Source organism: Pavona decussata, unplaced genomic scaffold (assembly GCF_977016875.1).
Source record: "Pavona decussata unplaced genomic scaffold, jaPavDecu1.1 SCAFFOLD_47, whole genome shotgun sequence".
Lineage (NCBI taxonomy): Eukaryota > Metazoa > Cnidaria > Anthozoa > Scleractinia > Agariciidae > Pavona > Pavona decussata.
Genome location: NW_028145469.1, coordinates 623,215 through 637,755, shown reverse-complemented (window position 1 = coordinate 637,755; position 14,541 = coordinate 623,215). Strand labels below are relative to the sequence as shown.

At 38.8% G+C, this 14,541-nt stretch overlaps 1 protein-coding gene across 1 annotated transcript; it reads left to right on the top strand.

The window, feature by feature from the left end:
• Window positions 1-4,742: 4,742 nt before the first annotated feature.
• LOC146482126 (ZP domain-containing protein-like) lies at window positions 4,743-14,256 on the top strand. The gene is made up of 6 exons (XM_085107414.1): window positions 4,743-4,880; window positions 9,187-9,288; window positions 9,903-9,953; window positions 10,783-11,365; window positions 12,285-12,598; window positions 13,201-14,256. The coding sequence occupies exons 1-6, from the start codon at window positions 4,805-4,807 to the stop codon at window positions 13,338-13,340; spliced, it is 1,266 nt and encodes a 421-aa protein (XP_084963540.1). The 5' UTR covers window positions 4,743-4,804; the 3' UTR covers window positions 13,341-14,256.
• Window positions 14,257-14,541: the final 285 nt, after the last annotated feature.

Sequence of the window (14,541 nt, the reverse complement as noted above, 5' to 3'; positions counted from 1 at the left end):
TAATTTCAATACTTTGTTTACCACACAGACATTAACAGAACAAGGAATTAATGTCAAATTAATGTGTAACTAACTAAGCTAAACTAAATGCAATGGTAGAATTACTTTTCAAAATATGTGTTTGAAGCGTCCATTTCTCATTTAACTTGTCCGTTACATAGTTAACTTTCAATTTTGAGTTAAAACCTTTTGTATTAGTTAGAGTTTGCACCTTTCTGCATTCCCATATATAAATCTAAGCAATTAATAACAGATGTTATAATACCTATCAACACATCTTGTAATGAGATAGCGATGAACCCATTTGTAAGTGAATAGAAATAGTGCTCAAAATACCCCCCAACAACATTAGAATGAATGCAATAAATGAGAAGATGATTTAAGGAATAGGGTTCAAGTTTGCAGAAAGAGCGTACATTGTCAGTTGTGAAACCTACCCTGTATAGTTTTGTATTGGTATAAAGAATATTCAGTAAGAACCTTATACCGGAAAGCTCGAACATACGGCTTAGAGGACACATTGTGTGGTAATTTTAAAACTCCTCCTGGTTGTTGATCTGTTAAACTAAATTCGTGCTTTAGATTTTGTGCGTTATTAGGATATTCTGCTTTAGTGCTGATGAACAAGGCGTAATAATCTTTCGCTTTCTTTTCCAGGACATCGAAAACATTATTTCACGTCAAAACAGAGGGAGAATCCAGCAGCTTAGCTGAAGTGTTATTAGTTTTAAGTGAGATGGTATCGAGTGGTGGAGTCCGGCCCAAATTAAAGAATTGGTTTTAGCAATCTTCTTCTTTGAGATAATATTAAATGAGTCAGTAGTACTCAACTCAAAGGAAAGATCTTTTACATAAATTATATCCGAATCGAAGAGACAATTTATTGACTCGAATTTCTTTAGTGTTCCACAATATATTTTTCCAATCGTGTCCGGTGGCAAATTCTTGCCGGAAATCTGACCACCACTGTAATAATTCACAATAAAAAGAAAAGAGATTGAGTAGTCTTTGATATCATCATTGAAGTGGGAAAATATTGCACCACCAAATCCCTCCAATAAATTAATTAAATAACACTTCTAAGCCTATTATTTATGCCAAAATTCTTTTCTTTTAAGCTTACCTTAAAGATTTGATCAAACACTCCAACATTCCATTGGATTCTTGTTGTTCATGTTACCATGCCTCAACCAAAAGCGTATCTTCACTCATCACTAAATAAACCACCCACAACACACAATTCCTTGATTCGCCCTGAAAAAGGGGTAACACTTGAAACATTAGCTCTCGAATCTCTTTACGGACGTCAAAAGTTACCTAATCAGCGTGATACTATGAGAGTGGTTCATTGTTGAACCGTACTTTTCCACAGCGGCGCTGTACATTGAAGTCTTTATTAAATCAATCACAACATACGTGTGACTTTGCAATCAATAACCAATCATATCCAGAGAGTGAGATCGGACGTCAGCATATACAAGGCGCCTCTGGCTGCCGCCTCAGTCCATGTGATCTCCCTCCACCCTCCCAGAGCAGACTCCCACACAAAGACCAGACCACAACACGGGGAACTACGTCCCCTTCTCTTTACGAGCAGTGAGTGAGTTCTTTAACATCTCACAAACTTATTACGAATAAGGGTTGTGAGATGGGGCCTATGGTTTATCGTCCTTATCCAAGAAGACTAGAAGGTCTAACCACCTGCAGATGACATTACAAAGGCAGCCCTTTCTACTCAGTTATTTAAAGACCCTGAGTGGTGGTCCGGCCGGGGTTTGAACCCACGACCTCCCGCACGGTAGTCAGATACTCTACCAACTGAGCTAATCGGTCGGCGGTTGGCGGAAGAAGATCGTTCTAAATTTTCCTTTTTGTTTAAAGTGCCTATCACCCTTACACAGTTTTAATCAATTTCGAAAAAATTTATGCATGTCTAAGACGCTTTGCGAAGAAACAAATCGTATTCCATGTTTCGCTTTGTTTTTATCAGAAGACAAAATCGCCCAAAATAGGCCATTTTCCGCCATATTGAATACAAAAAGGAGCAGTTGAGAGACTGGGTTCTAACAAGCATGTGACATCGACCCGGTATCTCAGCCACAGAGCATTTGCTTATTTGTCACTACATTCTCTGTACTAAACTTGGAATGTGCCAGGAAGGTATGTGGTAGGTGGATATACTGCCTTCTCAATTATATAGAAGGGTATAGTTCTGCACGCTATACTGTTCGATGATGATGAAGCAAGGAAATGCAGAAAGAAATAGATCGATTTCATGTAAACAAAAGCGGGCTAACCCGGAAAATATTTGTCAATATGCTCCAAGCACTTTACGAAGGACGACTTGACAAAAGGCAAGCCTTTTGTTCATAGGAAAAGTCTTGCTTATTTACACTTCCCTCGGGCCCCAGTTAAATATTCTTTAAAACCGAAAGATTTCAAATATTTAGAAAATAGCAAGCTCCCCAAACACAAACCTCATAGCGGAGCGAAGCGAGGCGATGCAAAGGGTCATGCAAAAACGAAGCCTTAACTAAACAAACTTAAGCCCTCAATTTCACGCATTGCAAAGCTCTCGAAGAAATCTACAGTGCTAGAGAAAGGATAAAAAACAAATAGCAACGATCAGAGACACAACATCTTGCCACAAAAACAAATGGCCGGGCCCTGCAATACAAAAACTGTAAGATAAACTGATGTAATTACACGGTTGAATCCTTACAAAGATAACAACAATAGCGGTCGCTTTCGGAGGTTAAAGATTACCACACGGTTCAATACTAAATGCGAAGTTGAACTGTCACCGGACCGCGAACTGAAACGAGCCAAACTAGATCTAAATACTAGTAAAATGAAATGGCATAAGAACGACAGCGGCTTAAGAGGTGAAATAAACAGGCGCTTAACGCAGAACTCTAAACCCAAAATGTCCTTTAAGATCAAAATACAAAACATGCTACAATTAAGCACATGGTTTCGTTCTATGATTATCATACAAATCCTTCAAATCGTCATGCCAACCCGCTGTAAACATACAAGAAGCTAAATTGATCAAAAGCCTGAGGTAGAAGCGCCAAACATGCGAGTAGGAGTAGTGTAGGCCTTTCATTCCTATTTTACGTTCTTGATCGTCGCGTCAATCACGTAGCCAGGGTTGTAGTTAAATTCTGAATCATCTGAGTTGTAGCTTTGTTCGGATTCGGTGTCAGTGTTCGGCTTTTGGGCTAAAAAATCGGCCAGAAACCCCAAACAGCTCGCGTAGAATTCACTCCGACTCACTACTGTTTTGTTGTGTGCTTGTTATCGAGATACCGGATCGAAGTCACAACTCACTAGTGCCATTCCTCTAATGGCGCGGTTTTAGCTTCGGAAATTGCGTTTTAAAAATCGAGAATAACTTCAAATCTCATTATTTTGCTTGTTTTGGCTTACTTTCTACGTCTACTTTTGAGAATGAAAGAAATTGGGTAGGGGTGATAGGCACTTTAAATATTGCTGTACAGTAGTTTCTTTTTTCGTTATGATGCTGGTTACAATGAGAAACAGTGCTTCTGATTTGGGTAATGAAAACCGTTTTTAACTTTTAACTCTGGTGTGGATAAATGCTAAAGTGTGGTTCATTTTATCAGTGAACAGTGCTTCCCTATCATGCTGTTTCGAGGCTCTAACTTTGCCGGAATTCTTGGATATCATCCTTTCGTTCTTTACTCAAAAGAAAACTACTGAGAAAGCTACTACTGTCGAGGTTTCTTAAAGTCTCTAATTTGGGAAAAGTTTATGCGTCGAACCTCAAACTTTTCCGTTATAATGAGGTCCTTACTTAGCGGCTGACTAGAACGGCGGGACTCGCGAATAGTTTTTGGACGAAATCACCGAGTGCGACTATTCAAATAAAATATATACTCTTACTGGTATAAGTCCCTGAATATTTTCAAGGACATCATGATAATTTGAGACTACAGTTTTTTTTGTCCCGGTAGAGAAATAATTACCAACATATATCGAAAATAAATATTATCAAAGCAAGACGTCATTTAGTTCTTAGAAAACAAAGCAACTCCCACGGTCACCTTATTCACGCAAAGATATGTATATATTAGGATAATGGCACGCTCCAAAACCGGCCAGTTTAAAGGCTACAAATTTAAAATCTTTTAAAACCTTAATTTTGCAAGGAGGCAACTAAACTGCACCAGAGAAAAGTTCTGTTCAGCAGATTTTGCGCGAATGGTGACTCCAAAGATTGAAAAGTTTTAGAACTAATCGTTACTAATTTGTGACAGAGTGTAAGAGAGTTCAAATAATACACGTTTACGAATACCAAGGAAATTTATGGTTAATTATGCAGAGCGTTAAAGATGCCTTATAAGTTTGTAATCTCGTTTAAAACGTAAGTATTTATTTTGTTATGCGCTACATTATGTATGAAAGAAAAATAAGACCCCATTAAAAGCCTTCCACGGCTATTTGACCTTTCACAGTTTTGGCAGTCGTAGTAAAATCTAGGCCAAGCTACTGTATGTTTTACTGTTTCCCCTAACATCAATTGAAAACAAACGTATTTTTCCGTTTTTTAGAAGTAAAATTACGTTTTGAGCGTGTACGGGAAACGTAAGTACGTCAGGTGTAGGACTTTGTTATTACAACGCTTTTCTTCTGAAGCAGTCAAGGATAAAGGAGAAACAAAAGAAACTATTTTTTCCGCGTTGATTGAATTGAATTTCGTGCTCTTATAGTTATGTGCATTGCTAAAGTGCATTAGTCCTAACGCGATTGGAGGTGAACTGCACAATTTGTCTTCGTCATGAAAAGAATTATCTTGCTTGTCTCCTTTCTCCTGCTGTCGAACGCAGTGAAGGCGGCAGATGAGACCCTTAAAGGTAAATCTATCTATTTTTTGTTTGTTTGCCACTTTTTACCAAAACTGAACGGAAATCTTGGACGCCGTTTGCGATTGGAAGGCGCCTGAGCTATGGGCAAGCGTATGATAGCTACAAGAGCTGGTTCCAAGATGAGCAAAATCGTTGAAATATTTGTTAACATGATACTTTATAGCTTGTACTGGTTGCAGTATGTTGGCTTTGTTCCTCTCAAAGTTTCAGAAACTTTGTCAGCGGAACTCTACAGTTGCGTAGTGCCGATGTTCCTTTCTGTTGGAGGCGAAAATAACGCAAAACTCTTTTTTTTTTTTTTTTTTTCGTTCTTGCGGTTAAAGATAATTAGCGGCAGCAAATGTGTTTTCTCACTGATAGCCTTGGCGGGGTGGAGTACTGAAAACTATGGACTTTCTACTATTCGAGTTCAAAAACCTCCGCATGTTTTATTTGTACTCTATAAAAAATAGTGGCTTTCATTTTATAATTAGTTCTCCCTTTGTACTTGCTGAGAGATTTTAAAGGTGAAAGAATAGACCAAATAATTTTCAAGCAAAATTGCCCATTACGGTGTTTAATTGTATCGCAGTTGATAGCATTGTAGACAAAATCGGACACGAAGTGAGAGATGAAAACCTCTACAGTGAATAAAACAATTCTACCATAGTATAAATTCGTTCAAGTTCGTTTTCAAATGAACGTATTCCGTTTCTAGAAAGCGGAAAAAATTCCTGAGTGACATCGTTTGTTGGTATGACTTTGTTTGAAAGGCCTTAACTACAAGTATACTTTCGTTTTCTTGTTCGAAATCTCTCAAGCGCAGGGTATTTCCATTGCACCCCTTGGAAAAATAGGTTTTAATTATTGCGGACTGAGTGTTGTGGTAATTTGTCTAACCAATCAGCGCTTTTTCCGCTTTGAGAGAACAATAAAATCTTATAAAGAGTGACTAATAAATAGCCACAGGGGCCTCAAAAATTCCGCTTTCGTAACGTTTGACGTACCGGTGTTACTGTCCTACGACAATCCAAGTTATTATCTCTCTGAACCAAAGGATTTGTGATTTGAAAGTCCAAACATTCACTTTGGTCAAATATCCTTTCAGTTATGTTTGTCTTTGACAAACAAACAAACACTGGATTTCTTCTCGTTGCTTGGTAAGAATTGTCGAAGAAGAACACTCAATATCGTGATTAAAAACTCGGCCAAAAAGATGAGAACTAGGGCCGTCAGCCCCAATACATCTCGAAGCGAAGTGTTACTCTCATTGATATTGAAATAAAAGTCCAATTTCCTTGAGAAAAATGCGGACTGAAAACAGCAATACAACATGCTGTAGTAGAACTTGGTTGTTTACACTTGAGTAGTCACGCAACGATCATTTATGATGTTGGCCCGAACTAAAAGGCTAGAACCACCTTGTATCGCACAATAAACATCCCAGCAAATTACTTCATAGTAACGTCCGTTTGATTTGTTATAACAGAAGCAAACGTTTCTTTCCGAAATTATGGCTGAAATAAATGGCATAGAACAACATTAATTCAAGTGATGCCTAAAGCATCCAAATTTCTACCCAGTCTATGGCAATCTATCAGTACTCGATGGCGACAAAGTGTTTGAAATTTTTGTGGATAGGACTTTTTACCTTTCTTTTCAACCCCGTGCCCAGAGTCCTGTGACTCTTTGGCCAGCGGTTGGTCGCGTAGAGAGACTTAGTCTGGAGGAATCGACGTAAATGAAATATTTTTGATTGCCTGCCTTTAAATGGCTCAGCCTTTTCACTTGCCTTTTTAACCCTAGATTCCCTGCAAAACTTCCAGTACACCAAAATCTCTCGAGGCGACCAACCACTGACCAAAGAGCCTGAAGACTCTGGGTACAAGATTATTTTTTTTACCCACTCTCGTGCCCAGAATGCTCTGCATCTTGGTCCGTAGTTGTTCCAACTGCTAACCAAGAAGCCAGAGGACTCTTGATGTGAAGTTGGTTCCCGCCAATTTTTCCGCAAAGTTTTACTCGATCCACTATTGAATTTTTCAGTTAATCAAACGTCTGTTGCCTTAAAGCAACACTGGTCAGGTCAAAGGGGGATAAAAGAACTAAAAACTTTGCGAAAAATATAATTTTTCTCTGTCCATTAATTTTCAGCCAAACCTTGGGTCCCTCTCAAAAGCATTCAAAAATTGAATATTCGGGCATCTCAGTATTGGAAAAATTAGTTTTCTGCTCGAGAACATCTGTATCTCCAAATTACAAACAAAATTTGTTGAAGAAAGCGAAAAGATCTTCGCGCGCTACTCTCTGATTTGTACTCTTCCCTCGTCTTTTCAATTACCGGCAAAGTGTGTGCGAACGCATGCTTTCAAGACAGTAATTTACAACCTACAGGTTCAGACCCTCTAATTTTGTATAATGTCTTTAGATAATGCGTTTTCTAAGAAACCTTAAGATAAACTTATCCAAATGAACTTTATATGCAAGAGATTTATCCATTATTTAATTTGATGTTAGCACTGAAAAGTTATTTCACTACATTACAGTAAGAAGTATTCTTGCATTTGTAGGCTATGAACATGCAACACGGAAAATGTCTCATTAACGTCGTCAAGGCTTTTCTTAAGTGTTCTTTCAATAGGGCTGTTCAGTCATTTTTTTTATTTTTTTATTTTATTTTTTATTTATTTATTTGCCCAAAATCAACATCTTTTACAATATTTCATTCATCACTGAAGTAACAGCATTGAGCAGGAAGTCTAAGAAGCCTTTCTAGGCTTATCGAGGAGACCCCCCTTACTAACTGTTACTAATAACTCTGGCGATACATGAAATTATCTTAATCTGCATTAAATTATGAATTCCTATAATAGGGTAAGGAACGAGCTACAACTAAAATATACTAATAACATCAAAGAGATCAAGAGAAAAAATCCTAATTAGCGAAGAGTAGAAAATACAAGACTGTTTAAGACTGTTCAAAGCCCTAATTAATTCTTTTATTACTCGAGACCGAAATTTTTCCGCATCTCATCGATTTACACGTATCAGATTAATTTCGTTTAGTTATTGGATCTGTGTGATTGATTTGAGCCTCAAATCAAACTGACTTGGTCAATAACGGCGAAATGTCAATACTAAATATTCAAGCGAGTACTGTAGACAGTGTATTATTATCTTGAAGCACAAAATCACTACAATTAAATGCAATTGAGGGACATCAAAATTTTTTAACATATGAAAAATTGTATTAAAAAAAGTTAGAAGAATTACACTGTATCTTGATTCTTAATCATTTTTAAATCATCTCATAAATAGTAAATATGCAATGAAAGACGCCTTTGTCTTTATCTACTATTATGATTTAAACTTTTCATTGGAACATTTAGGAGGGAATCTTCTGTGTTTTACTTACGAATTTGCAACGCTGCTGAGAAGGAACTCTTATTCTTTTCCGGAACACAAAATCAAATCCGAAAACGAATGACTTAAGATTGTCCGTTCTATTATGAAGCATCAAACATCTAGAGCTGGGTGTCGCGTCATAGATTATTCTTTGGGATGCGGAATTTTTGACGCCACCGAGCGATTCATTTTTCAAAACACTTCGGAAAGGAGTCTATTGTTTTGGTTTTATTAGGGTCGTTGCGAGTTTATTGGATTGTTTTGGCGTACAAATCACAATTGATAGAAGTTGTCTACAAGACAGTTATAGGTGCACCGACTCATCACAGTAGGATCTCGTTTAATTGGTTTTGAGCTCTTTCGATGAAAGTCGTTTGAAATCCCTGAGGCAGCTAGCTCGAGGACCAGCTGGAAGTATTATTTTTCCCGGATAAACAAAAATGCCGAATAATTGAAAGGTCACTCCTCGGTGAGTCGACTGAAAAAGAAGGAGAACAACTGGAGCGGGTGTCAAAAGGAATAAACGCCGGTGGGGGTTGGTGGGGTGGATGAGGGAGAGACCCACCAACTCGCTCACTAACTCGGGAGTAAACGATCCTTTCTGATTAAAACAGAGGAAATATTTCATTTTAAGTACTTGCTAGTATTTTGCGTAGAGTGGACGATATAATTCATCTCCTCCCACCTTACCCCCAGTATCAAAAAGACTTTTGCCACCTATTTTGAATGTCAACGACGTCATGTCACTACCACCAACCGTTTCTAAATAACAAACATGTGTGTGCTTTAATTGCGAGTATTAAAAGTAAAATATTTTAATTTATTGTCAAATGACCTTTGCATAGGATGGAATAAAACGTGAGGATAAACACATGTGGTGAAATATGTATTTGTATTCATTTCATCACAGATGATAATCAAAAGATTGAAGATGAAATCATGAACGATATGTTGAATGAGGGGACCGATGATAGAACGGAGGGTGACGAGAGAGTCAGAGACGTTCAAAATGGTAAGATGGATCTAACAGTAGATAAAAACGGGATTGTATGTTTGATTGAGCATTTGGGAAGGATATGAAAGTGAATGACTGACTTTTCAGATCAGCGAGAGTATAGCATAGCAAAGTAGTATTCATAACACTGTATGGCAATGTAAAACAGTGTAGTATAACAGCGTAATATAATATAGTACAGGGCCCAGAATAGCATAGCGTAGCAGGCCTTCCTCTGCGCAACTACAATCACTCTGACGCGAAATATGAGGTGCTTCTGACTTAAAAAGTACCTGTCCGTCTTTCTGTCTGTCTGTCCTCACAAACACATGATATCATTACTAAATGTTCACGTTTCCATGCTACAACTAATAGCGTATCTGCACTGATCACTCAATAAACCACCCACAACACACAATTTCTTTGATTCGTTCTGACAAAGTGCAAACGCTTGAAACGTCAGCTCTCGAATCTCTTTACTGACGCCAAGTTACTTAATCATACCTAACCAGTCTTATCAACACAGTTGATAAAATATAAAATTTTCGGGTGTGTCTGTTTTTCTGTCTATCAATCACGTAGAGTTAAGAAAATTAATCAATTTTTCTAAATTGTTTCTTTCTTGTTTACAGATGACCCGCCTTCTGCAAGTCCACCAGCTCCATCGAATTCTTCTCATTCAGGTAAGATCATGCTCAGTTTTTTTAATCAATATGTCTCCAGTAAGCTCACTTTGATTCTGACGTATCATAATATTTAAGAGTATTAGTTTAAGGCTGAACACTGCGTCTTATTGCGTTCGACGTAGGAAGAGCGCACTCCTAATACGGATTGGAGTCCAAATTGCATAGGATTGATTTGTCGGAATGAATGGATAGATCTTGGGACGCGTATCTGGCATCCCCTGCAGATGTTTTCCAGGGGCGGATGTCATCAAAAAGGAGAAATCCTGAGATCGAGATCATCGAACGCACTCCCTAATCTTCGTAAGGAAAGGCACCAGTTTTAAGTATCTAGTTATTAAATTAAGGACAATGAATAACTGTTTTACATGCGGTGAGTAACAAAAAATGTGTCTTGTTAACGCAATAATCGGAGTAAAGGTGCTGAAACGATTGTGTGCCGAGCTTTCGTGGGAACGTAAACTTTGATCGTGGTTGTTGAAACAGGTGTTTGTAAGGCAAAGTATTTCTTTCCCATGGCTTTATGTTCAACAGATTTCGTTATAAGGAAAGGAACCGACGTCGATCTCTTTAAAACATACATTATCAATATGTCTATAACATACAAACGTTGCAAAAATAACACTAACAACAACAACAATAATAATAATAATAATAATATTAATAATAATAATAATAATAATAGCAATAAGTAATAGTAATAATAACAAATAAGAGTTAAAAAGTTATAGCAGGGTCACTACAACAGAAACAAATTTTTGGTGAGTAACTGCAAACCAATAGTTCCTGCTACCCTTTTAGGTATTCATTTACATGTTGAAAATTGCAGATATCAAAGTCGCTTGTGGCCAGAATGAGATGTCCATCACCATTCCAAAAAGACTACTTCCCGCTCTGGACAGGGAACACATCCGTCTCAGTAATGTCAGCTGTGGTGCCACAGAGACCGCTACTGACTATATTCTTCGCACGAAACTGACGGAATGTCGCACAGTGATAAGGCACAGCAGTAATTTCGTCAGCTACATGAACAAAGTTGAGGAGATTCCCCTTAAACCGGGCCAGATCATCACCCGTGTTCGTGAAGTGGAAATCCCCTTCAGCTGCTACTATTCAAACACGGGAGTTGTGTCAGCTGTTGGCCTTCGGGTACAGAGCAAGAAGATCATTTTCTCCAAGAAAGGATATGGAAAATTTGTGCTCGAAATGAAAATCTTCCCAAATGACAGGTTCGTAAACGAGTACACGCAAAGGGATTTCCCAGTCGAGTTGGAGCTAAGGGATATCGTGTACGTGGAGGTCAGCGTGGACACGGACGACGGACGGCTGGAAATTTTACCAGTGGACTGCTTTGCTACACCAGATCCGAACCCGAACAGCCAGGGATATAAATACACATTCATCAAAAACGGGTAAACATGTCTTCCTTCATTCGTCTTTCCCATAAGTACCTATCCTCCCTAATTAGACCTGTGGTTGGTTTTATCAAATAAGTCAGTGACGGGGAGATGCGAAGATCGTTTATGGGTTTGAAATTGACGGTCGGTTGCGGAGGAATTTTTTGAGTTAGCTTTACTAGTGGATCTTTGGTAAGAAATATCTCCGCAGGATTCTTTTACGTTTTTAAAAAGGATAATGGACCTATTTGGCTTGCTGATTCCGTGGCTGATAAACTTATTCGTGGTTCAGTTGTAGGCTGACACGAACCTTTTGAGTCTAAAAACGTGGCCGCATTGGTGCCTCTCGATCACTAATATACCTGATGCCCAGGCATCCCAGTACTTGTGAAACACTGCTACTCCAACACAGAAACAAATTGTAACTTAAATTCATTAGTTAATGGCTGTTTTCATGTTCTCCCACCGTAATAATTTACGGTCATCAAGTTTTGTTTAAATTTTTTGGGACTGGTTGGTCTCACATCCGTAGTTACCCGATACTGAAGCTTGAATCTCCTCTAAATCGTCGAGCTCAACACAATGTCCTACAACTTAAAATTACTTTTTTCCTGGCTAAAAGCAAAATTTGTAGTTTAATTCTCTTGTCCATAACGTAAAAAAATTACCTCTTTTTCACGTTTTTCCTTAGCCTAATTCTCAGACGGTCCAGGTCGCTTGAGAGAGTGTGGCAACGAGCGACCTGGACCGTCTCAGGCTAGTTTTCCCTATGATAAATTTTGTAAGTTTATATTATGCGTTGCATTCAGTCATAGTGTAATTTCTACACCGCTTTTAACACATTTGCTGTTCCGCATCCCTCGTCTTTTGCTCAAGTAAACCGCCAATGCACAGAAAGGAATGTTGCATATAACTGTCCTGACTCTCTCTTCAGATGCGCAGTAGATGACACAGTGGACTTGAATCTGCCCTCACCGGATAAACGCCAGAAGCGGTTTAGTCTCGAGGCCTTCAGCTTCGTTGGTGACAATCCATTCGTGTACATGCACTGCAAGGTGAAGATATGTAACGAGTCGGATCCTAACTCGCGCTGCGCGCAGGGATGTATTCCACAAAGAGCCAAGAGGTCCCTCATGGTTCCTGAAACAAAGGACGAAGAGGAATTTTTGGCCCAAGGACCGTTCATGCCTAAGGACGTGGCAGCGCTGGACGAAACGGAGAAGGAAATCAATGATGTGGAGAAAAGTAGTAAGTCACTAGTAGTTTAGCAGCTCAAGGAAAGAAACTCAGAGTCCTCGTACCTTTATGATAATTACTTTTTTATCTGTTTCACTGCCTTCTTTCATTGAATTTGAGAGCAACATGGACTATATCCAACAGGTGAAAGATAGTCAAAGTTGTGTCACCCACTATTAACACCAAAGAAGATTTTATGGCAAAAACTGTCCCTGAAGTAATGAGTACAAGTTTGACCAAACGTTTGGGGTCTGACAACGGAGGTTCGTTAACTTCAGTTTGCAACTGATGAAGGCGCTTTTGGTGCCAATCAAATCACAGGTCTGGTATCAGAGGCACCCAAATAGAACAACGTGATTTTATGGCCTATTTTAGGCAAACGTGTGTGAACTGACACAGCTTGAACTGCTCGGATTCTTTATCTGAAAATTTTAAATTGTAAGAAGGTTTAGGGAGTGGAATCTTATTCCCCGAATTTATGAGCTGTTGTTGGCCTTCCGAAAATACTAGCTGGTCTTTTCTCGCAGTTTTATCGACGTTTTTGCCCCTTCAAAAACAATTATGTCCTCAGCGTTGCGAAAATGAAGACTAAGCTTAGTTGTTTTTTTTTGCAGCTAAGTTTCCCACTCTGGTTGCTGCAATGGCAGTGGTGGCAGTTGTGTGTGTCATGGGTGTGTCATACGTCGCCTGGGACAGAAGGAAGCAGAAACCTCTACGTGATTACCAGCGCCTCACTGTTCCCTCTGATGACTAATGGCTGAACAACACCCGTTCTTGCCTCCCTCAGAGACGCTCTTTTGGCTCGTCACGCAATCTTTCCACCCCAGCATTGGAAAGGAAAGATTGCGTGACGAGCTAAAAGGGCCTCTGCGAGGGAGGTAACGCCCGCATTTTAGTTTAGTAACTTTTTCTATGAGCAGTAGGATAGCTGTTTTGTAAAAGAAATGTTGCGTTATGTTATAAGCCTGGCGAATGAACGATAGATGTGTTTTTCCATCCAGTGACATGGACTGACAACAAAAATGCTAGCAGTGTGCAGGATATTCTTTACATGAGCCTAATTGATGGCCTAGTAGCTTTAATTTACGGGTCTCCAAGGGCTCAGTGGTAGAGCATCCGAACCAGTAATCGGAAGGTCATGGATTCGACTTCTGTTGGGAGAGCTCGGATTATCTTTTCCCGAGTATGTCTTTGTCACTGACTGAAAAAATACATCTATTAGGACAGCTGATTGTTGTGCAACGCTAAACGATTAATTAACTGGCAATGTGACAGTTCTTTGCATTTCCTCTTCATGTGTGTTTAAAAGTTTAGCGCCGAAAAAAGTGTAGACCACGAACAACTGTCAACTGTTATCTGAATTCCTTACAATTTCAGCTTTCTCGGCCATCAAGATTACAAACGTAACTTTTTTTGGAGTCCAAATTGCACTTATTATCTTTAAGCTGCGTTCGACGTTCAGGCGCCTTTTTGCTAAAAAATGTTTTTTGTTTGTAGTGTGTTCGTTAGATGCGGAGCACTTTATTGAAACATTGGTAAAGGCGGTATCGTATTAATTTTGACGTCTTTTCGCTGCGTTTAAACTAATCATAGCCGAAGCCTTAGGGTGTGCAAGGATGAAATGTAAACAGAACTAAGGCATTCATTAAATCAAAAAAAATGATTTTAAATATTGCTCATACCTTTATTTTTAGCCTTTCCACCTCTCCTTTTATTTGCCCCCCTTTTGAAGCGATTGCGTTCCATGCACGGCGTTATTAAGCAAGCGACAAAAGAGGGTTAAAAATATTTCGATATTCTTAATATATCGATTGTTAACGATTTTCGCGTTGCTACCGATCATAATTTTAACATTACTCGTTTGGTAAATTTGTTTTCCGCAACTGTGGCTTTCGGTTGGTTTGCGAACCACAGAGCACGAGTATTACACAGGAACCAGATTATGTCCAAAAACA